Raw genomic sequence first — 25,061 nt, forward strand, 5'->3', positions numbered from 1 at the left:
AGGCAGCTGACCTTCGAGGAGGAAATCGCTGCTCTCTGCTCCTTCCTGTAGTAACAGCCGCCGCCGCCGCCGCCGCCGCCGCCGCCGTCGCCGCCGCCGCCGCCGCCGGGAGCCCGGGCCGCGAGCGAGAGCCGCGGGGCTGACAGCCTGCCCCGCCGCCGGACGGCTCGGCGCCACCAGGTGGGTGGCCGGCAGCGCGTCCCGAGCGGCGCACGCGGAGATGGGACGCTCGACTCCCGCCCCGGCCCCCCCGCGACCCCGGAGCCGGAACCCGACGGCCGGCCGGGGCGCGGGAACCGCTGTCCCGGACCGAGAGGGAGCCTGGGCGCGGGCGCCGGCGCGGGCGCGGACGCGGGACGCTGGCCGCGGACCGAGGGAGGGGGCCGAGGGTGGGCGCCGTTCCCGCCCGCAGAGGGCAGGGGGCGCTGTCGCGCTGGACAGTGGGAGACCGTGAGGCACGGCTTGGGGTTTGGGGGGGCGGTCAAGGCGGCGTCTGTCACCGCAGCTCTCCCTTCTTAACCATCCCAGCCACGTGCCCGCGGGGACCGAGCCGTTCAGTGGGAGCGGTGGGTGCCGTTGCCCTAACTTTGGTCTGGAATAATACACACCCCTCCCGCCAGAAATGGGGACTCGGGGTTCGAGGCAGGGTGGGGGGTTCTTGCAGCCCTACCCAGAGGGCCCGTGGGCCTCCGCGTCAAGTTTCTCTTTCAGTTTTCTAGCTGTCCCCCTCTGGGGAAGCCCCGGTGGGGCGAGGGGAGAGGAAGAGGGGGAGGGCACCTGACTTTCGAGAGCCCCTCCCCAAGCCTCCGCGGGTTCCTTGTTGGAGGGCAGAGCGGCCTTCCCCTCCTCACCGTCTTTCTTCCCGCACAGGAAAGCTTGTGGGAGGGGAGGGGCCTGGCCTGACCGCGGTCCAGGGACGGGTGGGCATGGCAGGGCCAGAGACAGGCCCAGCCCTTGCCTCTGTCGTGGAGACGCCTCTGCAGCCCTCCGCTCGCCCTAGGTGAACGGACATGGCGGGCTGGATCCAAGCCCAGCAGCTGCAGGGAGATGCGCTGCGCCAGATGCAGGTGCTGTACGGGCAGCACTTCCCCATCGAGGTTCGGCACTACTTAGCGCATTGGATCGAGAGCCAGCCGTGGTAGGTGCCCCTCCCCTGCGCCATGCTCTGCGGGTCCCTACCACCCACCCAGGCCCCTTGACCTTTAGCTCTCCTCTTTGTGGTTTCGAGTGATTCTAGTCCCGTCTGTCCCTCCGTGCAGAAGGGGTGGTGTCCCTGGGAAAGGGGAACAGGGAAATGGGACCCTGGGAGGGGAGAGGGGGTGATTCTGGACTCTGATGCTTATGGGGTTGCTGGGAACAAGGCTTGTGGGTTCTGGAGTGCCCTTAGCCTGGAGCCTGGGATTTCCCAGTACCTCTTGGTGCCTGACCTCTCTGCCCAAGGAAGCACAACAGTAGGCTTCTCTCCTCTGCCCTGCCCCAAGGGATGCCATCGACCTGGACAATCCCCAGGACCGAGCCCAGGCCACCCAGCTCCTGGAGGGCCTGGTGCAGGAGCTGCAGAAGAAGGCGGAGCACCAAGTGGGGGAAGATGGGTTCTTACTGAAGATCAAGCTGGGGCACTATGCCACACAGCTCCAGGTGGGTGTGAAGGCTGGGTCATCAGCAGGGAAGCAGTGTCTGCCTTCTCTTTCCAGCCTCAGAACCCCTGGGTTTTTTCCTGGCCTGGTCACTGACTCACCATGTGACCCTGAGCTAATCGGCAACTTTTCTGCTCTTCAATTTCCCCCACCTCCTCTTTCTAAATCAGACCTGTCAGATTCCCTTACCATACGACAAAGCAAGGGGTAGGGTGTGTTTGTCCCCAGGAAGAGGAAGGTGGGCATTCTAAACAGATCGAGCAAAAGGGATGGAGGTGGACTGAGTCCAGGTTCCTTTGCTGGCGAAAAGAAGACTGACAGCTCCTAGAAAGGAGGGAATGAGTGAGCGGGGGAGGGGCAGAGAGAGAGGGAGACACAGAATCTGAAGCAGGCTCCAGGCTCTGAGCTGTCAGCACAGAGCCCCATGCAGGGCTCGAACCCATGAACTGTGAGATCATGACCTGAGCTGAAGTGGGACGCTTAAGCTGAACCGACTGAGCCACCCAGGCGCCCCCTCCTAGGACTCTTTTAAAGGTGGGAGGACCGCTGAAGTCTGGAGTTGGGTAGGAGAGGAACAGAGTTGCCCTGGAGGCAAGAGCTGGATAAAGGAAGCTTTAATAAAAGATTTAGATGTAAGAGGCACCTTCTCCTTCACTGGGGGTCTAGGGGAGGAAGGGGGAGGAGTATAGAGGAGAGAGAAAGTTTCTGTGGAAGTAGGAAAAAGGTGTAGGTGATAAAATAGTCACAGTCAAGCATTTATTGGAAGTTAACTTGTATTTCTTAGAGAGCTCTTCTTAAGTGCAAGCAGCAGGGTGCCAGGGAAATAAAAAGTCCATCCCAGAAGAGGGAGGAAACAGGAGAAAGCTGGAAGAGGAAAGCAAATAGGAACCCAGGGCCAGGGGTATGGTAGAAAGTACATTGACCTTGGCATTGGATGCCGCAAGTCTTGAGTCATCTGCAAACCCGTTTGCCTCTGGGCAAGTACTTAACCTCTCCGAGCATCAGTTTTCTCATCTGCAAAATGCGGATAATAGTTTCTGTGTGTGTCATACTGTCCATATAGTCAAAGGAGATGGCAGATTGGAAGTGCTTTGTAAACTGTGGGTTTCTAAACCAAATGTGAAGATCTGGGAGGGGAAATCGAGTCAAGGAGAGATAAAGATGTCTGTTGACGGCTCCTGAGGTTTCTCAGGGAAAGCCAAGGCAGAGGCTGGAGGAGAGGAAGGTGGTGGGGAGCACGTGGCACTGTGATGGCATAGTGGGAGTGGCGGGTAGCCAGTGGTAACTGCCATTGGGTTCTTTCAGAACACGTATGACCGCTGCCCCATGGAGCTGGTCCGCTGCATCCGGCATATTCTGTACAACGAACAGAGGCTGGTCCGAGAAGCCAACAATGTGAGTGTCCCATGGGTGTGGGGAGAGGAGCTGGGAAGTCCTTCCACACGCCTTTTTCTCTAGACACAACTGTGTGGGTTTTTTTTTTTAATGCTTATTTTTGAGACAGAGAGAGAGAGAGAGAGAGAGAGAGAGAGAGAGAACAGGGAGGGGCAGAGATAGAGGGAGACCCAGAATGCAAAGCAGGCTCCAGGCTTTGAGCTGTCAGCACAGAGCCCGACATGGGGCCCAAACTCACGGCCGGTGAGATCACGACCTGAGCCGAAGTCAGACGCTTAATCAACTGATCCACCCAGGTGCCCCAACACAACTATGTTTTATAAACGCTGGCAAGACAGCACCAGGGAAATAAGGGACATGGACAAGTGTGAGAAGCAGCAGTGCATGTAGGTACAGTCCTTGGCTTCATGCCCCGGTTGGCCACTTACTAGCAGTGTGACTTGAGCCTCTGTTTTTTCAATTATAAATGGGGATAGTAATAGTATCTACCTTGTAGAGTTAGTGTCAGGATTAAATGAGATACTGTGTGGGCCAGGGATAGACAGACCAGTGAAACAGAAGAGGAAGCCCTACACACACACACACACACACACACCTGGAAATTCAACCCACGTTATAGATGAAATCACAAACCATAAGGGAAAAGATTTATCATTTTTTTTAATGTTTATTTTTGAGAAAGAGAGAGCATGAGCAGGGAAGGGGCGGGGCGGGGGTGGGGGGGGACAGAGGATCTGAAGCAGGCTCTGCACTGACAGCAGAGAACCCGATCTTGCTTAAACGCAAGAACCATGAAATCATGACCTGAGCCAAAGTCAGATGTTCAACCGACTGAGCCACCCAGGTGCCCCAAGATTTGTCGTTTAATAAATGGTGCTGGGGGTGGTGCTCCTGGGTGGCTCAGTTTGTTAACCGCCCAACTCTTGATTTCAGCGCAGGCCATGATCTCACAGGTTTGTGAGATCGAGCCTGGTGTTGGGCTCCGTGCTGACAGTGCAGTGCCTGCTTGGGATTTTCTCTCTCCCTCTCTCTCAGTGCCCCTCCCCTGGTCTCTCTCTCTCTCTCTCTCAAAAAGCAAATAAACATTAAAAAAAAAATGGTGCTGGGGTCAAAATTAGAAATGTTCTCCGGTGGTGCCTGGGAGGAGACATGGGACTGAGTTCTGTGTCTGAAGAGCTAACCCTGGCAAGCTCAGAGAGGCGAGGCCCAGAGAGGCAGAAAGGGCCTCACCCCCCAAACTCTGCAATCATGAAGGCATTGAACACCTGCTCGGACAACAGGGCAAACATTTTATTATCTGCAGTAAAGCCAGATGACTTTCACAAAATGACATCACTCGGTAAAGACCAGAGAATAGTGCCTGGAGCTTATTTATTTGTTGTGGCGGACACCGATTTCAGGAATTTTCCAGTTCATCCAGTAAACATTTATGGAGGTCCTGGCTAGGACTAGAGAAACAGATGAAGGCCCAGTTCCCACCTAAAAGGAATTCAAGAAATGATAGATTCTCTAGGGGTAAGCTGGGTACTAAGGAGGCACATATGGAAAAAGTACCTAACTCTGACTGGGGCAGCCTGGCAGGGGGATGTCCTGAGGACAGGGCCGTCTAAGCTATGGGGGTGGGGGAGGAAAGGGGAAGAAGAAAGACACAGGAGCAAAAGTAACAAAGTATATGTGTGGGCAGGAAGGCAGGAACCATCTTAACACATTTGAAGGATTGCAGGAACCCCCCCCCCACCCCGCCCCATGGTCCTGGGGAGAAGGGGGCCACCTGGGGAACCCCAGTGGGTAAAGCCAGAGAAGAGGCAGAAGGCAGGTCACAGAGTCTTCTGGGAAAACTATTGTGTCCCTTATTGACTTATTGCCACCACAGAGCTATCTGTAAACATATGAATGAATTTAACTCCAATTAAGAACTACCTGTCTATGTACAGGTGTTGTCATGGTCAGGGGGGAAATGATTCCTTCTCCCAACCATCAGGCTGTTCTTGAGAACCTTTGATTTTGGTTCCACCTACCCCTTGGGGATTTTGTGGTACACAAAATAGACAAGGTCCTAGCACCGGGGGAGGTTACATCCTGGTGCATGGGGGCAGACACGAAAGAAAGAAACACATATAAAATCAAGACACTTTCAGATAAGAGTGGTGTTATTTTAAATTGGCCCATCAGGGAAAGTCACTCTGAAAGGGTGCCAGTTGAAATGCCCCCCTTGGGAAGCTTTGGTGCCAACATGTTCCAGAGTAATGGAACAACAAGTGCAAAGGCCCTGAAGCAGGAACGTGTTTGTGTATTTAGGAACAGAAAGTAGCCGGTGTGCTTGGGCAGCAGTGGAACTGGGAGTGGAGTAGGCAGAGGCTATCAGCTAGTGCAGTGGAGGCTGTGGAAGGAGTTTGAATTTTATTCTGCGAATAGTTTACTGGAAAGACCCTGAAAACTTCATCTCCCCTCAGCCAGATGTTGAAAGAATAGATCAGACTAGGTCACCCACATGGCCAGATCCAAGAAAGTGTTATTGATAACCTTCCTTGTAACTCCCCTCAGTTACAAGAATGTCTTGAGTGAGGACACAGATGATGTGTGTTCACACAGCTTTGTTCCCCACTGTGTCCCCAGCATCTCACATGGTCTGTGGCATTGGATCAGTGAGTGAATGTGGCATGAGGGGTCATCATCATTAGTAGGAAAATCCCAGGTTTCCTGCTCCTGGGACATTCTGAGTTTTAGTCTCTCCAAAGAGAGTTTAGGCGGACCCTGTGTGGGCAAGTCTGGTGGAGGCCAGGACCACACGAGAAATTTCTCTGTGCTTTATGAAGTTGCCATAATCTGCCAGGTCACCTGCTTCCCTCCTTTCCAACTCCACACCGATTCAGGCAAATGACTATCCTTCCGACTCAAATTACCCTTACCTCTTACCCTAGATTTGAACTTTGCAGTCCAAAGAATTAGCGCTCCCCAAGGCCTGAGGTTTTCTGCCGTCCTCACCGCCCAGCTCACTGCTGCCCACACTCTCCCCCTAATGTCCCCAGGGTAGTTCTCCAGCGGGGATCCTGGTGGACGCCATGTCCCAGAAGCACCTCCAGATCAACCAGACGTTTGAGGAGCTGCGACTGGTCACACAGGACACAGAGAATGAGCTGAAGAAGCTGCAGCAGACTCAAGAGTACTTCATCATCCAGTATCAGGAGAGCCTGAGGATCCAGGGTGAGGCCAGGGCCGCCTGGGCGGTGTGTGTCGTGAGGACAGGAGTGACAACCACTTTGTGAGCTCCTGCAGGGTTGGGGCAGTGTCAGCGTCTGTCTCCATAGAAACCTTACCCAAAGCTTTAGAGAAGTAATGGCCCCTGTGACTGAGCCCGTGCTATGGGCCAGGCTTCGGGCCAAGCCCTTTGCGTGCATTTTTCAATCCTACCTTTACAACAGCCCCAGGAAGTAGGTAGCTGTATTATCCCTATTTTGCAGATGATAAAACTGAGGTTCCAAGAGAACAAGTAATTTGGCCCAGATTGCTTATAAGTTGTAGAATTGGGGGTGCCTGGCTGGCTTAGTGGGAAGAGCACGCAACTCTTAATCTCAGGGTTGTGAGTTTGAGCCCCATGTTGGCTGTAGACTCTACTTAAATAAATAAACTAAAAAAATAATAATAATAAGTTGCAGAACTGGATCTCAATTACAGATATGTCATAAAATCCCTGCACTTTACTAAATAATATTCTCTCCCTAATTGTCGGTATTCAGTGACTACCTCAGTGAATGAATGAATATGGACAAAGTGTTTCCCATTCAGGGGAGGACTTAGGTTGGGAGTCTCCTCGTTGAACCAGGCTGGGGACAGGCAGAACTCCAGAAATGCCCTTTCTTGAGCCTCCCTGATAGGAGATGGAGCTGGAGGGAAGAGATTACAGTGGAAAATTCTCCTGTCTCCTAGGGCTGTAGTTTGCCAACGGCTGTCATGATAAGCATGTGGGGAAACAAAATTTAACTCAGAGCCAATTAACTTCCGGTATAATTTGAGAAGACTTGAGACAGGGCCCATCTTCCCCAATTCGAGACTGACCCCAGAGCTGTTCCATCCCAACCTAGCAAGAATAGGCAAGTATCAAGTGGCCTTTGCTTTTGTTCCTCTTTCTGTACCCTCTTAAGATAAAACCTTAGGTCATTGACTTTAGACCTTTCTTTTCTGATAGGTATATTTAGAGCTTTAAATTTCCCTCTAAGCAATGCTTTAGCTACATCTCATGAGTTTAGATACGCTGTACATTCATAATTATTCAGTTTGAAGTATTTTCTCTCTTTTTCTAAGAGATTTTATTTTTAAGTAATGTCTACACCCGATGTGGGGCTCAAACTCACAACCTCAAGATCAAGAGTCACATGCTCCACTAACTGAGCCAGCCAGATGCCCAGTTTGAAATATTTTCTAATTTCTTTTCTGAATAATGATTTTACCCACACATTATTTAGAAGTGTATTGTCTCTTAGAAGTATATATTTGGGGTTCCTTTTCTAGATGTCATATCATTGATTTCATTTGCTTTTTATCATTGAATTCCACGATTGTCAGAGAACATACTCTGTATGATGTCAATTCTTTCAAATTTAACGAGACTTGTTTTATGGCACAGCTGATACTCTAGCTTGGTGAACGTATCTTTTGGGCTTCAAAAGAATGTATGTCTCACAGGTTGTTTCATTAAAAAGTAGCAATTTTAGGGGCGTCTGGGTGGCTCAATCCTTAAGCATCTGGCTCTTGGTTTTCCGCTCAAGGTTCCTGAGTTCAAGCCCCACCAAGCTGATAGTGTGGAACCTGGGATTCTCTCTCTCCTTTTCTTCCTGTCCCTCCCCTGCACACCTGTGCTCTCTTTCTCTCTCTCAAAATAAGTAAGCTTAAAAAATATATTATATTTAATATTAGTGGACTAAACACCTCATTTAAAAGCAGAAATTGTCAGAAAGCACATGAAAGCAAGACTCAACTACATGCTATCTACATTTTAAATTTTAATTAAAAAATTATTTTAAGATTTTTTTTTTTAATTTTTAAGTACTTTCTATACCCAACATGGGGTTCGAACTCACAACCCCAAGATCAAGAGTCACATACTCTACCCACTGAACCATCCAGGTGTTCCTACATTGAAATGTTTTAAATGTTTATTTATTTTTGAGAGAGAGACAGAGAGACAGAACACAAGCAGGGCAGGGACAGAGAGAGAGGGAGACAGAATCTGAAGCAGGCTTCAGGCTCTGAGCTGTCAGCACAGAACCTGACATGGGGTTCAAGCTCACAGACTGTGAGATCATGACCTGAGCAGAAGTTGGCCACCTAACCGACTGAGCCACCCCTTAAATTAAAAAAAAAAAAACACACGTATAAAGATATGCTGTGCCAAAATAGAATAAGAAGTCTAGGGTAGTCATATTAATACCTCACAAAGTGTACTTCAAGACAAAAAGTATTATCAGAGATGAAGAAGGACACTTAATAATTATTAAGGTATTAAAAAGATAATAAATTTCTATGCATCTAATAACAATGCTTCAAAATACACAAAGAAAAACTATTTAAAAACTATTTAAATACTATTTAAGCTCTCCTCCTTTCCCTGCCCTGTTAGTTTTTTCAGTACTCTGGGTTCCTCAACAGATTGCCTACATCAAAGTAGATGTTGAGTAAAAGTTGGTGGGATGATTCTAGCATGTTTTCTTCCATCTGAATCCATCTCAGACTGATGCAAGAGAAAGGGTGGCCCTCTTCCTAGATTAGGGAACGGGAGAATTCAGGCTATTAGTTCTACCCAAAGCCTTTGACTGGTTGATAGTACTTCCAATCCTATTCTTGGGTTTTCTGTTTCCTATTTATGGATTTGGGTTTGATTCTGGTTTGGGTTTGTACCCATCATGCCATGTCAGTTCAGTTTCATGTATCAAGTTCACCTATGGGAAACACAGGCTATCATCTGTTTGTGCAAGGGGAGGCTCAGCTCCCTCCAGTGGAGCAGAAATTGCCTCATGTCTGCTGGCCTCCCTCCCAGAAGCTTCTGCAAAGTGCCAGGAGAGACCTAAGTGAGTCACCTGCATAGGGAGGTTGGGCCCAGGTGTGGGGCTCACCACCGCCTCCCTGGGGATGGGGGCAGGATTTCCGAGGTGGCTCCAGACTGCTCTGCTGTGTTCCAGGCCTGGACAGTATTCTCTCTCAGTCCCCGAGAGTGGACTCCAAACCGTATTTCCAGTTGTCTTCTAGCTCTGGGCTTTTCCTAGCTGTCTAGAGTTGCTTTAGACTGTCTGTCCCAGCTTGTGTGTCCAAGAGGCAGGACCTAGGTCAGTGTGAGAGGGCCCTCAGCAGCCTGCCAGGAACTTGCCTAAGACGTGGTGATGCTCACCTCCTCTTGACTCAGCCCCAAGTAAGGACACTGGAATATTCTTTTTTTAAAAAATTAGATAGACCCCACACCCAACATGGGGCTTGAACTCACAACCCTGAGATCAAGAGTTGCATGCTGTATGGACTGAGCCAGCCAGGCACCCCGACACTGGGATATTCAAATAGGTGATCGGCAAGGCGTAATAACCCCAGCATTTAGGATAGTGGTTACCTTTGGAGGCAGGGACGGATGTGCAAGCAGGGAAGGATGTACAGGTAGTTTTCAACGTGGAAATGTTTGATTTCTTTTTTTTTTTAATGTTTTGCTTATATTTGTGAGAGAGAGAGCATGCATGTGCATGCAAGCGGGGATGGGGCAGAGAGAGGGGGGCAGAGTTTCCAAAGTGGGCTCTGTGCTGACAGCAGACAGCCCGATGTGGGGCTAGAACTCACAAACCGTGAGATCAAGACCTGAGCCAAAGTCAAACGTTTAAACGACTGAGCCACCCAGGCACCCCGAGAAATGTTTGATTTCTTTAAGCCGGGTTACTGAAAGACAGGTGTTCCTTGCATCATTCTTTCTGCCTTCCTTGGGTCTTGAGAATTTCATAATAGATGTTTTGTAAGAGGGTACTGAGGCCTCACCAACTCCCCTTTCCTGCCATGGATGAGCTTCCCAGCAGCTAGTGTGGAGAGAATCTGCCTCCCTCTCTGGCACCCTTGGGTGCTAGAACCTTCCCTCTCCTGAGAGGATCTTGCTGCTTTCGTGTTGCCAGTGGGCCCTGGGCATTCTGTCTCCCCGTCTCCCTCGCCTTTTCCCTTTCGCCCCTTCTCTTTCTGTCCCTCTCCCTCCCTCTCCCCCTCTCTCCTCTCTCCCCTCTCTCCCCTCTCTCCCCTTCTCCCACTCTACCCCTCTCCCCTTCTGTCCCTCTCCCTTCCTTGCCCTTTCTCCTCCTCTCTCTCTCCCTCCCTCTCTCCCTCTCCCTCCCTCTGTCCCCTCTCTCCCTTTCTCCCCCTCTACCTCTCTTCCCTTCTATCCCTCTCCCTTCCTTGCCCTCTCTCCTCATCTGTCTCTCCCTCTCCCTCTCCCTCTCCCTCTCCCTCTCTCTCTCTCTCTCTCTCTCTCTCTCTCTCTCTCCCTCTCTCCCTCTCCCCCCCCCTCTCCCTCTCTCCCTCTCTGTCTCCTTCCAGTTGGTCAGCTGAGCTCACGGTGACCCAACCTGGACAAACAAACACGTTAGGCACCTCCCAGCACCTAGAGAAATGCCTTCTTTCCTAGGAGAGACTGCTGTGCTCCCGGGGATGGGACAAAGCTGGAGATGGGACAAAGCCAGCAGGCAGGGGCTGCCCTGAGGGGGCTCTGATGTGTGGGGTGGGGCTGAGCGGCTACTGGTCTCTGTCACCCTTTAAGCCTGCCCTGGGACCCCCTGACCAGTAAGGACACGCTCATCCCTGCAGCGTGTGCGTGCCGGGCAGTTCCTTGAACGTGTTCTGTGTTCCCACATATTTAATCCTCAGCCACCCACCGAGACAGGGGCCAGGATTCTCCCATTTTGCACATGGGCAAACTGAGGCACAGAAGCGTGATGCACGAGTTCACCCAGTTAGTAAACGGTGAGGGCACACATCAAACCAGGCAGTGAGGCTCCAAGCTGAACCCCGTGTGGTGTGAGGAGGTCTGGGCAGCCAGCTGTGTAGACTGAGGTGGGAGGGGAGGCCGTGGGGCAGGATCCTCCTCAGCTATACCCTCAGGTTTCCACCTACACACCCCCAGGAGGGGAGATCAAAGGCGAGAGGCCAGAGACCAGAGCCTGCTCATCTCTGGCACCCTTGGCTGCCAGAAGCCCAGCTTGCCATCGGTCAGATGTGTCCCTTGAGGGTCTGGCCTCCAGAACAGGTGTGTGCGTTCCCCTGGGCTTCCTGCAGGAAGCTGGGAGATGATGGTCATGGGTGTCCTGTCCCCTCCTCTAGCTCAGTTTGCCCAGCTGGCCCAGCTGAATCCACAGGAGCGCCTGAGCCGGGAGACGGCCCTCCAGCAGAAGCAGGTGTCCCTGGAGGCCTGGCTGCAGCGGGAGGCCCAGACGCTGCAGCAGTACCGTGTGGTGAGTGGGATCTGCGTCCTCTCCTCCCAAGCCTTGAGGTGCACATCCCAAGGGGCGCGGGGAAGCCGAGAGAGGGCTAGAGCCAGGAAGAGAGCAGGACCCAGCAGAGCTGGAGGCCAGATCGTTCTCTTCCGTGGGGGGCATGTGGGCAGAGCAGGTTGGGAAGAGGGGAAGGCCTGGGCCTGGGGCCTGGTCCCTGGCCCCCAGCCCTGCCTCCCGAGGCCTGCAGTTGGGCGTGTTCTCCCCACTTGCCTTCAGGAGCTGGCCGAGAAGCACCAGAAGACCTTGCAGCTGCTGCGGAAGCAGCAGACCATCATTCTGGATGATGAACTGATCCAGTGGAAGCGGCGGCAGCAGCTGGCGGGGAACGGAGGGCCCCCCGAGGGCAGCCTGGATGTGCTGCAGTCCTGGTAATGGTGTGTGGGGGGTGGCGGGGGGCAGGAGGGGGCGGCAGGGGCTGGGAGTGGTGCAAGCAGCTGCTCGTTGTGCCTCCTGCGTTTCCACGAGCAGCCGGCTCCCTCTGTCCTGCGGCAAGACTTAGTTCACTAGGGGTTCTGGTTCCTGATGCGGACTTTGGGGCCCCCGTCTGTGCCCCCTGCCCAGGAAGGGAGTCACCGTGCTGGGGAGTGGGGCAGGGCTGGGTGTGCAGAGTGACGCTCGGGCCGATTGGACCCAGTTCAGGCTTGCTGCCTCTGTGTATTTCTCTGTGTTTCTGGAAGGCGGGCGCTCTGCTCTGCTCCGCTCCGCTCCGCTCCGTGGTCGTGGTCGGGAGTGGCGGCTTAGGCGCAAAGCCTTGCTGGGTGAGGCTGGAGCTGGGTCTTGGGGCGTTCTCCTCAGACTGGAGCCTCCCAGCCTCGAGCCTGGGGGATGGCGTGATGCCATTGTCCTCCCGTTGGCCTGGGGCTCCCGTGCAGGTGCGAGAAGTTGGCCGAGATCATCTGGCAGAACCGGCAGCAGATCCGCAGAGCTGAGCACCTCTGCCAGCAGCTGCCCATCCCTGGCCCAGTGGAGGAGATGCTAGCTGAGGTCAATGCCACCATCACAGACATCATCTCAGCCCTGGTGACCAGGTAATTCCTGCCTCGGGCCACACCCAGCCCCCGTGCGGTTGGCATGGGGGAGGCAGGCGGTGCTTTGCTGATGGTGGGGGTGGGGGTGGGTGGGCTCTTGCTTGAGTCCTTGTCTCTGTTTGCCTCGGGTCCCCGTCCCCGCTCTGTCCTCAGTTGCTTTAGCTGCTTGGTGTCGACCTTGCCCAGTTTCTGTTGTGGACACCATGTGGACTGCCCTTGTCCCCCCGCAGCCCATGCCAGCTGCTGAGTCGTTTCACTGCCTCCCCTCCAGCCATCTCCTCTGACTCTCAGTGGCCTCCCTGGGAACAGGGGCGGTGCCATGTGCCTTCATTTGCCTGCTGAGCCCCGGCAGCCTCCCTCCACAGGGGAACCAGACCCTGTGCCCTGAGCCGGCATCATGTCTGGTGTGGTCACTTGTGTCCCCGCAGCACATTCATCATTGAGAAGCAGCCCCCTCAGGTCCTGAAGACCCAGACCAAGTTTGCAGCGACGGTGCGCCTGCTGGTGGGCGGGAAGCTGAACGTGCACATGAACCCCCCCCAGGTGAAGGCCACCATCATCAGTGAGCAGCAGGCCAAGTCACTGCTCAAGAATGAGAACACCCGCAAGTACGTGTGACCCCTTCCCTGCCTTCCCCTCCCCAGGCTCTGGACTGGGATCTCAGATCTATTCTACAGCTAGGGTCCTGGACATTGGGGACAGCCTCCCTCACTACAGCCATGGACCAGTGTCTCTCCAGTTCATCCCGTCTGTCCTGTTGTATACTTTGTTCTGCTTTGACATGTAGTAGGTCAACATGGGTTGCACTGTTTGGTTGTTCAAGTTCTTGGGCTGATCACTGGGACGTAGCTGCAATCCGTGCAGAGTTTGGCTCTGTGGTCTCCCAAGCCAGCAGAGCAGGCCTCAGTCATGAGAAACGTAGTGGGTTGGACAGGAGAGATGTAGGGCTCTGTGGAAGTGAGATTGGTAGTTGTGGGGCAGAATGATAGTCTCTGGACGCAGGACCAGTGAGGGTGGCTAGTGAGAGCATGTGGAGAGAGGAGAGGGAATACCTTCAGATACAGAGAACATGGGCCTTGTCTGGAAGGAGAGCATAGAGCAGGTGGGCGCAGCTGGAGAACCTGGGGTCCAGGGATGAGGGCCGGCCCCCCACAAAGGATTCAGGGAATGAATGAACGGACGAATGAATGAATGAGGGAGTGAATGAGTCGAGTGGGAGACCTGGTCCCATGCGTTGAATGTCTGTTTTGGGTTCTGGGAATGGGATGATAAAGAAAGCGAAGAGGTTCTCACTCTCTTAGAGCTTACAGTTTGGCTGGGGAGGGAGATAGTTATATGCTTTTCGAAATACGGTGATGTCAAAACATGATAGATTCTCGAAAGATAATGAAAACAGAGTGATATCATAGTGTCTGGATAGATGTGCCATCACCACTCGGGTGGTCAAGGAAGGCCTTTCTGAGGAGATGTTTGAGTTGAGACCTAAACCAGAAGGTCAAGTGTTTCTGGGCAACGGGAAGAGCAGGTGCACAAGTCTCGAGGTAGCAACAAGTTTGCATGTTCAGCAAACAGACAGGCAGCATGGCTCGGTCCTGAGTGAGGGGAGAGGAACCCACTGAGACCAGGGAGCTGGGCAGGGTTTGACCATGACCATGGGGATCCTTGTGGGCTATGGTCATGGTTGTTGGTTTTTTTGGTTTTTTTGTTTGTTTGTTTTTTAGAGAGAGAGGGCACAAGCGAGCAAGGGGCAGAGAGAGGGAGAGAGAGAAGCAGGGCTCACCCAAAGCGGGGCTCGAGCTTACCTGATGCGGGGCTTGAACTCACCAACCCTGAGATCGTGACCTGAGCCCATCTGATGCTTAACCAATTGAGCCAGTGAGGCGCCTCTGTTCTTTTTTTTTTTTTAATGTTTATTTTGAAAAAGAGAGAGTGCACGAGTTGGGGAGGGGCAGAGAGAGAGAGAGAGAGAGAGAGAATCCCGTGCAGGCTCTTCACTGTCAGCACAGAGCCCGATTCTGGGCTCGATCTCACGAACTGTGAGATCATGACCTGAGCCGAAACCAAGAGTTGGATGCTTACCCGACTGAGTCACCCAGGTATCCCATGGTTTTTACTTTAAGTGCACTAGAAGCTGCCAGAGGGCCCTGAAGACCCCCACATCAGTTCCAATGCTGAGGGAATTTTTAACCTAATGACAGAGACCCAGACTTTGGGTAGACTTTGAAGACTTTGCTGTACCCTCAGGTTAATGAGAAAGTAAGCCAGAGACACGGCGAGGAACACTCTCAGGGGATGGGGCAGGGGCTGCTGGCAGGGCTTTCTGGCATGAACATCTGGCTGAGGGAGCGCACAGAGCCGTGCTCCTGGCCTGGGGCCCATGTGGCGATGGGGCTCCCCTGTCCTTCACAGCGACTACAGTGGAGAGATCCTGAACAACTGCTGTGTGATGGAATACCACCAAGCCACCGGCACCCTGAGTGCGCACTTCAGGAACATGGTGAGGACAGGGCCTGAGCCCTGGAGGGAGGGTCTGCCCAGGGCTGAGTCCTCATAACCAGCCGCTTCCTCCTCGTCCCCCTCTGACCTCCCACTCTGCAGTCACTAAAGAGAATTAAGCGTGCTGACCGGAGGGGTGCAGAGTCTGTGACGGAGGAGAAGTTCACAGTCCTGTTTGAGTCTCAGTTCAGTGTCGGCAGCAATGAGCTTGTGTTCCAAGTAAAGGTGAGGCCCCGCTTCTGCCAACCCCCTCAGGTCACCCAGAAAGGTGAAGACCCACCTGAGGCCACCTGGCTGGTTTGGGGAAAGCCAGAGAGCTCTGGATCCTCACGTGGTCACGGACCATTTAGCCGTGAGGCTGTCAGAAAGCCTGCTCGCTAGGTTATAAGCTGGCACCAGCCACAGAACTTAGGCCATGGACCAAGAAGAAATGTGTTCTGGGTTTTTTTGTTTGTTTGTTTTTGCTTTGGTTTTGTTGGGAGGGCCTGTGGGTGGGATTGTGGGTGAGGAGCGAGGGCTGGGAGTCTTGCCTACGTGAGGGCAAGGTGGTGGTCGTGTGCCTTCTACGTTCACTCCTTTGCCATAGACTCTGTCCCTTCCCGTGGTTGTCATCGTTCATGGCAGCCAGGACCACAACGCTACCGCCACTGTGCTGTGGGACAACGCCTTCGCTGAGCCAGTGAGTACTCGTGGGACCGCCACTTCTGCCCCCTCCAGGCCCTAGGAGTCTCCCTGCGTCAGCCCCAACCACTTGGGCCCTGCTGGGTGGTCCCCTGCCAACCCCAGGGCCACACCAGAGCGGAGTTGAGGTGACGGGCAGCTGGTGTGAGTGCACTGCCCGTGGCATGTCCTCGGCTCCATCTGGGCTCCCGGGACTCGGGACTGGGATCTCCCGGGTCTGTGAGCTTACTCAGCCTTTGGGCTCTGGTCTCTGATCTTCCTTTGGCTTGTGTTTTGGGTCCCTGATCTGTCCCGGACGCCTGGTCTGGGTCTGTATCACTGCGTGCCTAGCCCCTCTGCCTTTCTTTTGCTCGTGTTTGTGTCGCCTTTTCCGAGTCAGTCTCAGTCCCTTCTTGCATCTCGTGGTATCTGTGTATCTGAGTGTGTTTGTGTAAGTATTTCCTACGCCTTCAGTCTGCCTTTTCTTCTCTCCCTCGCAGGGCAGGGTGCCATTTGCCGTGCCCGACAAAGTGCTGTGGCCGCAGCTGTGTGAGGCGCTCAACATGAAATTCAAGGCCGAAGTGCAGAGCAACCGGGGCCTGACCAAGGAGAACCTCGTGTTCCTGGCACAGAAACTGTTCAACAGCAGCAGCAGCCACCTTGAAGACTATAATGGCATGTCCGTGTCCTGGTCCCAGTTCAACAGGGTGAGGGACGCGCCGCCAGACTGGGACCAGTCTTTCCCCACCTCACAGACAGGTTACTGGCTTTGGCCAGCACCCCATCCTTCACCCCCAACTGCCCTCTCCTACAACCGGGAGAGACGAGGGCTAGTACCCCAAGGAAAGGAGGCAGGGGGCAGCAAGAAAAACACACTCAGCTCTGAGAGCCAAAGCAGAATAATGGAAGGAGCTGGGGGGCTGGGAGTCAGGATCCTTGAGTCCCTGTCCTAGATAGGTTAACTAAGTGGCCAGGCCCTTCCCTTCTCTGTGCCTCAGTTTCCCCATCTAAACCTTTGGGCAGAAATGACTTCGGAGGTCTTGCCCAGCTTGGACAATTCTAGGCACCTCCTACCCGCACCCCTGTGTCTGAAAGGCAAGAGGCAGTTTCCCCTCTCGTCCCTAAGCTACGGGTTGGGGGCCACGTCCATTTATGGACCGCTGGAGTGCTGGGCAGGTAGGATGAGGAACTGGGAGAGGGTATTTGTGAGGACAAGAGGGCACTGTTTCCTGGGCCACCTGTGACAGCGGGGCCACATACCCTGACTTGGGGTATCCTGGGGGCTCTCAGGAGAACTTGCCGGGCTGGAACTACACCTTCTGGCAGTGGTTCGATGGGGTCATGGAGGTGCTGAAGAAGCATCACAAGCCTCATTGGAATGACGGGTGAGAAGCGGAGGGGCCTGGGGGTTGGGAGGGCATGGGCTCAGGGGACACGGGCTGCTGGCCTGGGAGTGACACTGTATGCTCCGTATTTCTAGGGCCATCCTAGGTTTTGTGAATAAGCAACAGGCCCATGACCTGCTCATCAACAAACCCGATGGAACCTTTTTATTGCGCTTTAGCGACTCTGAAATCGGGGGCATCACCATTGCCTGGAAGTTTGACTCTCGTGAGTGCCCTACTTTGCCCACACTCCAGCCCAGGAGCCCTGACGACCATTTCCTTGCTTCCCATTCTCCACCAGGCCTGCATCCTTGGAGGGTTCCCCAGGGGAAAGATCAAAACAGACCTCAAAGTAGAAGAGTGTTGCTCAGAAATACATTCCCTTTCTACTGTTTTCCATTGCGGAGAACCTAAGATCACTGGCCCCATAGCCTCTGGAGTTGCCAGGGGACTTCTTCAGCAGTTCTGAGTTCTCCCTTCTCTGCCCTGCCCTAGTCTTGCTGGTATCGACTTGCTTGGTTTGCCGGGTAGAATGTTCTTGCGGTCACTTACTCGCCTTATGCCCAGGAGCACAAGACAAGGAGGAGGGTCGCAGAGCAGGCTAGTAAAGGCCCAAATGTCTCTGCAAGTCAGATCTCAAACCCCATCGCCCTGACCCTCCTCTTGAGGGCAGTGAGTGGTGGGAATGAGCTTGTCCTTTTCACAGCTGACCGCAACCTTTGGAACCTGAAGCCGTTCACCACGCGGGACTTCTCCATCCGGTCCCTGGCTGACCGGCTGGGGGACCTGAGCTATCTCATCTATGTATTTCCCGACCGACCCAAGGATGAGGTCTTCTCCAAGTATTACACCCCTGTGCTCGGTGCGTCCTGCCCTGATACTCCCGAGCCCTTCCTCAGCCCGTGGGCAGAGCTCTTGGGGGCTTAGGCAGCCGTGACTCCTCAGAAGAAGCCAGGGGCCATTTCCCCCAGGGGGGCTGGGCCCATGGTTTGGTGCCGAGCACGTGGAGAGGGTATCGGGGCTCACAACTGAAGAGGGCAAACAAAGCTTCTGACCCAGCTTTCTCCCCAGCTGGGTGGATTCTCACGTCTGCACCCCTGAAGGAGGAGGCTGCCCCACTGGCAAAGGAAGGGGGGGGGTAATCATACCACAGATAGTGCACAACTCCCATCTTAATCAGCTGCTCTCACGGCTCCCCACCCTCAAACCTACCTGTAAGGGGAGAGTAGGAAGCAAAATGGACAGGTTTTTCTCCTTCAACCTGTCCCCAGTCCACTGTTGGGTTTGCTCCTTTGTGTTGATTCAGTTTCCTTGACAGGGGTGGGGCGGGGAGAGAGAAAGCAAAGGACCAGAAAAGGGAGCAGGAGAAGGGATGAGATTGAAGCCAGAGTTCTGGGTGGCTGTCAGGCTGGGTCCACCAGCAGCTGTTTATGGGAGTCTGTGGGAAATCTCATCCCCGCTGAGGCCCCGCAGTGGTGCGGGTGGGAGACCGACTTCATGGGGTAGGTTCCCCTTCCTGGGAGCGCCCAGACACTTTGGTTCTCATCACCCACCCCCCACCCCCGCCACTTCCCCCACCCCGGCAGCTAAAGCGGTGGATGGATACGTGAAGCCACAGATCAAGCAAGTGGTCCCTGAGTAAGTGTCCAGGGTCCAGCCCTGGTCTCCTGCTGCCTCCTCTCTCTTCCCCCCGGGTTCCCCTCACCGTTCACTGCTGCCCCTCCCGCTCACAGGCCCGGGGGGGCCCAGCACCCCCTGGCCCCCTGAAACCTGGCTCGGCCCTGGAGAGGGAACTGAGCTTAGTCTCCATGGGACCAGGACCCAGGACCCCACTCCCGCAGCCGGACCCCCAGGCCCAGGGGGCGCTTTGTGCTTCCACACCCCAAAGAGATGTAAACATGCCCCCTGAGCCCTCCCCAGGTCAGCCGCTGCCCTGAGGTCACTGAGGCTTCTCCTGTTCCTCCTGCAGGTTTGTGAATGCGTCTGCAGACTCTGCCGGGGCCAACGCCACCTACATGGACCAGGCCCCCTCCCCAGCCGTGTGCCCCCAGGCTCATTATAACATGTACCCACAGAAGTAGGTTGTGTTCTCTGGGGCTCCGCAGGGAGGAGCTGGGGCTGGGGCTGTATTCTCTGGGGCTCAGGCTGGGCCCCGGGGGGCTGGTGGACAAAGGGACCCAGAGCTCCTGTAGGTCTGAGACCACCCAGGCCAGGCATCAGCATATGCCCCGGTACAGGGAGGAAGATCAGCTGGTAAAAAGCATAGAGCATAAGCTGTATATAGCAGGGTCCTCACTCCTGGTGCTGACTAGCTGTGTGACCTTGGGAAAATTATTGAACCTTCCCTCATCTTTAAAATGGGGGCAAGAATACCTTTCACATGGGACTGGGGTCAGGATTGAGGTAAAGCATTTAGCTCAGGTGAGGCTGTTGTAAGGACGGCTATAGACGGGATGGGATGGTTGTTCTTAGGAGTTGAGTGTTAACAGGGTATTAATTGCTTCTCTCTGGAGTTCCCAAGGTAGAGAATTAATTCTCTTCTGGGCTGTGGGTGGCCCCAGCTGGATGTCTCGGTACCTGGGAGATACAAGCTACAGTGGGATGATGGCCGTAGGCTTGAGGGTCACAAAGACTGCAGTGCCAATCCTGACTCCGTTTGCCAGCCAGGGGGCCCTGAGCAAGTTTCCTGCCCTGGCCGAGCCTCAGTTTTCCCCTCTGTAAAGTGGACTAAATACCCATCTTACAGGTGGCTAAGGATTGGGGCAACGTGGTTAAAAGGCCACTGTAGACAGCCTATGACTGAATGGAATGGCGTTGTGGTGGGCAGAACTCCCTGACCCAACTGCCTCGTTGTGCAGAGGAGGAGAGGGACAGGGACAGGGGAGATGAACTCTCTGAGCCCACTCAATGAGCCAACGAAAGTTGAGACTAGCACTTGAGTGTCTCCCGGTGAGCCAGTGACTGACGTTTTCAACTTGGAAATGGTGGTGGTGTCCAGCCAGAGCCGGTCCTATTCCCATGAGGCTGTGGTCTGAGCGGGGAGCGGGCCAGGGCCTGTGACGCATGCCAGCTCCCTCCGACCTCCCGCTCTCTCTCTCTCTACCAGCCCTGACCCCGTCCTTGACCAGGATGGAGAATTTGACCTGGATGAGACCATGGATGTAGCCAGGCATGTGGAGGAACTCTTACGCCGCCCGATGGACGGTCTGGACCCCCGCCTCTCCCCGCCTGCTGGTCTTTTCACCTCTGCCCGAGGCTCGCTCTCGTGAATGCTTGAATCCCCCACTTCTCTTTGGGAACAACGCTCAGTGTGAGGGGTTCATATGAATTGTGATGTTAGCATTGCTGTGCATACTGATGCCTCTGCTGGCAGCACATGTGCAGGTGTGTGTGCGCACGGGCGCATGAGGTGGGCCTGCCTTGCCTTTGCCCTCTGGGTACGTGGTTGCGGCGGCACCACCACCTTTCTCTTCAGATCAAGGCATCCCAACAGCCCGCCGGGCCCATCTCTGTTGTGGAAGGGGGCTCAGCTTCCTCTGCTCAATGCAGGCAAACCTATTCTGCCGCCGGGGCCTTTACTGCCTAGCAGCTGTTTGAATGAAATTAGTCAAGAAGGGGCACGGAGACAGGGAACTGCCTCTAAGCTTAAGTTTTGCTCCTGAGTTAGAAGCTTTGCCTCCCAAATGCGCGCGTACGCTTTTATGTACGTGCATCTGTTCTCATGCACGTGTGTTGGTCTGTTGATTCTTTCGCTCGGGAGGCTGGGGTTCAATTTTGTGTAATATTTTATACTTCACATAATGAATATGGACTCGAGACTTTTTGTGAATGGAGAGCTTATCTGGACCACGGCCCTCACACAGCGCAGATGGGTCATTTGAGTCTGGGTCTGTCCGAGCTGCTCTGAGTATGTAGCTTCTTAGCCTCCTGGCGTCCAGCCAGGGGACTTGGGCGTCCCATCTGTGGTGCTGTTGCCCGGTCCTGCTATCTCTTTTCAACCGCTATCCCCTCCCATGCACCCGGCCCCAACCTTCTTTCCCCGACTGTCTACAACCTTGGTTGCAGGAGAGGAGGGAGAGGGGCAGGGACTGGTCTAGGCCATGGCAGGCAAACAGAGGGCCAGGGACTTTGCAGGGTGGATCCCCTCCCCTCCTGGAAAAAACCTGCAGCGAGACAGCCGCAGACCAGCCGCACGCTGCCTGCCTGTGGAGCCTGGAGTGAGGGGTAAAAGCTGATCTCGTTCCCCCTCTGCCTGGAACAGGCCTCGTCACAGTCGCAGAACGTTGAGGTCTGAGAAGGCCTTGCTCCCAACCTCACGAGCTCCTCCCTCTGGGGCAGCAGGTGGCGGAAGGTCGAGTCTCAGGTTTAAACATCTCTGAAGGAAGGTGGGGACGAGAAGAGGGATTCTTGGGTACTTTGTACATAGGCCACCAGTGTTTTTGAGTAAAGTATTTTTTTCATAAATTTGCTGGTGTGGCTCTTAGTTGGGCAGCCTTGGGTAGTGTGGGGGGCGGTCACTGGAGCCAGTTATTTTCTTCCCTCCCGCGTGGCTGATGCCGTACCCTGTACTCTGCTCCCTTTTCTGTGTGTCAAGGGTGCCCACCAGCCCTGGAACGCCGTCTGTGCTTCTCAGGAGACGAAACTAGGGTTTGAGGCCTGGGGAAAGGTGGGGCAGGAATTCTGGGGTGGAGGCAAAAACCGTGCTTGGGGCTCGCCTTATCAGCTGCTGCTATAAGCAATCCCGAAGTCTTTGGCCCAGGGCCAGGCCAGTGCCAGGGGCAGCAGAGAATCTCACCGTGTTCCCTTCTCCCCGGGCCTCTTCCCGAACACCAGCAGGTGGCACCATCCCGTTGCCACCAGCGTTTTTCAACCGACCAACCGGCGACCGACCGGGAGGGAAGGAAGTTGGGCCAGGAGGATGGTCTCCCCATTTGGACCCCCTGGCACGCTGCCGATCCAGGGGAGGTCGCTGAGGCCCTTGGGGGAGCGGGCTGGGGAGCCAGGACCTGCTGGTGAGGTTTCTTCAGAGCTCAAAGCAAGGGAAGAGGGGTTTGCAGCCTGCCCGAAGGAGGCGCAGGGGCCCAGCGAGGGGGCTGGCGGGGGTGAGGAGGCAGGGAAAGCAGCCGCTTATCTCCCCTTCCATCTCTGCAGGGGGAGGTGGCTGGCTGCTATCTCACCCAGCGGCGGTCTCCATGGCACTCGGCACAAGGGGAGGGGGTGGGGAGACAGCCGAGTGGGCGCGTTGATGTCTGTGAATTATCACCACCGGCTGCCACGCCGCCGGAGGCAGCCAGTTAAGTGCTTACGTCCATCCCCACTGAGAGAACTGAAGAGAAAGTGATAATGGAACAACTGTGGAGGGGAGGCCTTGGGTGGGGTGGGAGTATCTACACCCCAAGCCTCCTTTGGTAGCTTATCTGACCCGAGACAGGTTGGTGCAGCTTGCAAAGGCCCGAGGAGAGAGTGGGGGGAAGGAAGAGGGAGCAGGGAGGCCTCCGCGGAGACCTTTGTGCAGAAAGAGTACAAACCTGGCTCCTCCCGTCACCCCTTTACTTGGAAGCTGCCGGCCGACCTGAGATGGGGGTGGCACCGTGCCCCAGGGCGTGGGCTAAGGTAGCAGCCTGGGAGCAGGGGCAACCTGGGAGCAGGCTCGGCCTGGGTGTGAGGCCCCCCCCCAGAACTCGGGCAGGGGAAGGGGACTCGCCAGCAGCCAGAGGCAGAGCTGCCACGCCCTCAGACAGTTCCTATATAACTTTTATTTCTGGAAGTTAAAGTAGATACAGCAATATACAAAACAAAAACAAAAAAACTCCACAATAATATAAATTTTTACACTATGAAGTATACATTGGAATTTGACGCAGTGACCGGGCCAGTGGCATACAAACCACTGCGCCGGCAGGTTGAGCCATCTATGGGAACCCCTTGGCTGGGCAGGGGACGGGCAGGGGGAGACAGTGGAGAGAAAGCGGGCAGGTCCTGGAGGGCTCCGTTCTTTTAGGGAGGGGCCAGTCTCTGCCCCTCTCAGAACTCTTGCTACTATCAGAGTTAAAACCTGATACACATGCTACCTCAAAGCCATGAACGTTACAATATCTGCTCCAGGGGAGCCTGGATCCTTGCCCCGGGTCCCTCTGATCTAAATCTCTCAATTTCTGAGTTAAGCTTATTATAAACTGAAGAGTGTTGCTGGAGAAGGGAGAGCTCTGTACTACCTCCCAACTGTTTCTAGGCAGGACGACAGGGATGGCCGAGCGCAACCTGTTTGTCTTGGAGAGAAGGTCCTCATCCCCTTAATTCTGAAACTGGTGAGCGTGGGTAAAACAAATAGAGCTCCACAGAAACTCTGACCGACTGAGATAAGGTGGTCTGGGACCACCCAAGCTAGTCGGGCCTCCGGATTGGGGCGGGGTGGGGGGGGGGGTGGACCAAATATCAGAGACCATGAAGTGTTTCGAAATGCACAGTAAATGGGAGCTGTTCTCCCTCATTCGCGGGGCCTCAATGGGGAGGAGATGGTCACCAGCACTGGGGGGGAGGCCAAGGTGCACACCCTCACACGAGGGACAGACTTCGAGTTTATCACTAAGCCTTTGCACCTGGGTTAACCACGTGAAGTGATTAAAGGTGCCTCGGGAAACCACCAAGAAACCAGGATAAAAACCATATTCCCTGAGCTCAACTAGACCCTTGGCTGGGGCCCCACAGTCTGAGTCATGTTCGATCTCTAACTCTCACCTTCTTATTCCAGGATTCCTAAAGCAAACAGGACAAGGGGGCCTTCAGACACTGGAAGGAGCCATACACAAGGGGGGTCAGGTGGAGAAGGAGGAAGGAAGGATCATCCCATCCCTTATAAGGCACCCACAGGAACAACCCGGGCTCTGGAACAGGAGCACAAGTCCAGGCAGACGGGGGACAGGTTGTAAGCACTCCTCTGCGCAGCCTTACCTACTAACAGGCCGACACGTTAAAGGGGAAAATAAAAACTTTGTTTATTAAAAAAAGTCTAGAATGTTTCGGTTGTCCTTCAACCTTCCTATGTCAAAACCAAAGGCCAAGCCACAGCTTCAGATGTCTTTTAAAGAGCTGGATCTGAAGCCCATTTCTGGATTTCTATAAATTATCTGCCTGAAGAAAGCTGAATGCCTAAAGCACCAAGAAGGCTACTGACTGAGTTTTCTTAAATACAGAAAAGGCTATGCCGATACAGTGTTTTTTCGCCCTTGAAAAAAAATTTTTTTTTTTTTTAATTTAAAAAGAAACCTCGGGGCTGTGAAAGTCCTATCTTCTATTTGGATGTTAGCAAGGTTAAAAGTGCAATGTCAGCAGTAGCACAGCTACAGGCAGCCTGTGGCGGCCGCTCGCAGGAGCAGGCGGAGGGCTGTGCGGGCACCGGGAGGCACTTGTCTAACAACGCAAGCTGCTGAGAAAGGAGGGCGGGGGAGCAAGAAAAGACAAGAACGTTTCCTTTCTCCCCCTCTTGCCACCCCTTCCGCATCCCCTGATGGCAGTCTCAGAGAACACGTTTCTTATTTGCATTTAGGTCAAAGCGTATCACTCACATTCATTCATTTCTCTATTGTGAAAAGTGCCCAGGTTGCTCAAAGGTAGCAGGAGTAGGAGATTTAAAAAAAAAACAACAAAACCAAAACAAAACAAAAAACCCAACAAAACAAACAAAATCTGGAAGCACAGAGTTAGAGGAGTTTCAGACGATCTGGGGGTTGGCTGTTTAAGGGGTGGTGGGACACAGGGAGGTGCCTCCGTCATCTCTGTCTGCAGCCTCAGCCCGCCGCTCCTCACATTGGGGAGGTGGCGCACTCCGAGGTCAACTCCATGTCGAACGTGAGGGATTCTGGGGGGGAAGACCGGGAGAGCCAGTTCAGTTGCCTGAGCCCCAACAGCTGGCAGGGCACCCCCGTCCCCAGCCCGAGCCCTTCAAAGGACAGA

General features: G+C 54.3%; 2 protein-coding genes across 10 annotated transcripts in view; one reads left to right on the forward strand and one right to left on the reverse strand.

Annotated features, from left to right (window-relative positions):
- Nucleotides 1-24,115, forward strand: LOC123603732 (signal transducer and activator of transcription 5A). 5 transcript variants are annotated; one of them, XM_045488915.1, is made up of 21 exons: nucleotides 1-180; nucleotides 1,001-1,138; nucleotides 1,482-1,638; nucleotides 2,943-3,032; nucleotides 6,062-6,236; nucleotides 11,367-11,497; nucleotides 11,756-11,907; nucleotides 12,412-12,567; nucleotides 12,996-13,175; nucleotides 14,977-15,064; nucleotides 15,166-15,288; nucleotides 15,650-15,742; nucleotides 16,224-16,430; nucleotides 17,014-17,108; nucleotides 17,204-17,334; nucleotides 17,815-17,970; nucleotides 18,695-18,746; nucleotides 19,078-19,185; nucleotides 20,215-20,312; nucleotides 23,341-23,416; nucleotides 23,860-24,115. In XM_045488915.1, the coding sequence occupies exons 2-20, from the start codon at nucleotides 1,011-1,013 to the stop codon at nucleotides 23,403-23,405; spliced, it is 2,385 nt and encodes a 794-aa protein (XP_045344871.1). In that variant the 5' UTR covers nucleotides 1-180; nucleotides 1,001-1,010; the 3' UTR covers nucleotides 23,406-23,416; nucleotides 23,860-24,115. The 5 variants fall into 5 exon arrangements, with proteins under 5 accessions (XP_045344871.1, XP_045344875.1, XP_045344873.1 ...); XM_045488917.1 differs by lacking the exon at nucleotides 23,860-24,115 and having other exon boundaries at nucleotides 52-180; nucleotides 23,341-23,537; XM_045488918.1 differs by lacking the exons at nucleotides 18,695-18,746; nucleotides 19,078-19,185; nucleotides 20,215-20,312 and having other exon boundaries at nucleotides 70-180.
- The window catches only part of STAT3 (signal transducer and activator of transcription 3), a 68,799-nt gene continuing 66,582 nt past the window's right edge, over nucleotides 22,845-25,061 (reverse strand). For all 5 annotated transcript variants that reach the window (XM_045488921.1, XM_045488923.1, XM_045488925.1 and 2 more), the window contains one exon: nucleotides 22,845-24,966. In XM_045488921.1, coding sequence (XP_045344877.1) covers nucleotides 24,911-24,966 — 56 coding nt within the window. In that variant the 3' untranslated portion in view covers nucleotides 22,845-24,910. The remainder of the gene's footprint in view (nucleotides 24,967-25,061) is intronic.

Source organism: Leopardus geoffroyi, chromosome E1 (genome assembly GCF_018350155.1).
Source record: "Leopardus geoffroyi isolate Oge1 chromosome E1, O.geoffroyi_Oge1_pat1.0, whole genome shotgun sequence".
Classification (NCBI taxonomy): Eukaryota; Metazoa; Chordata; class Mammalia; order Carnivora; family Felidae; genus Leopardus; species Leopardus geoffroyi.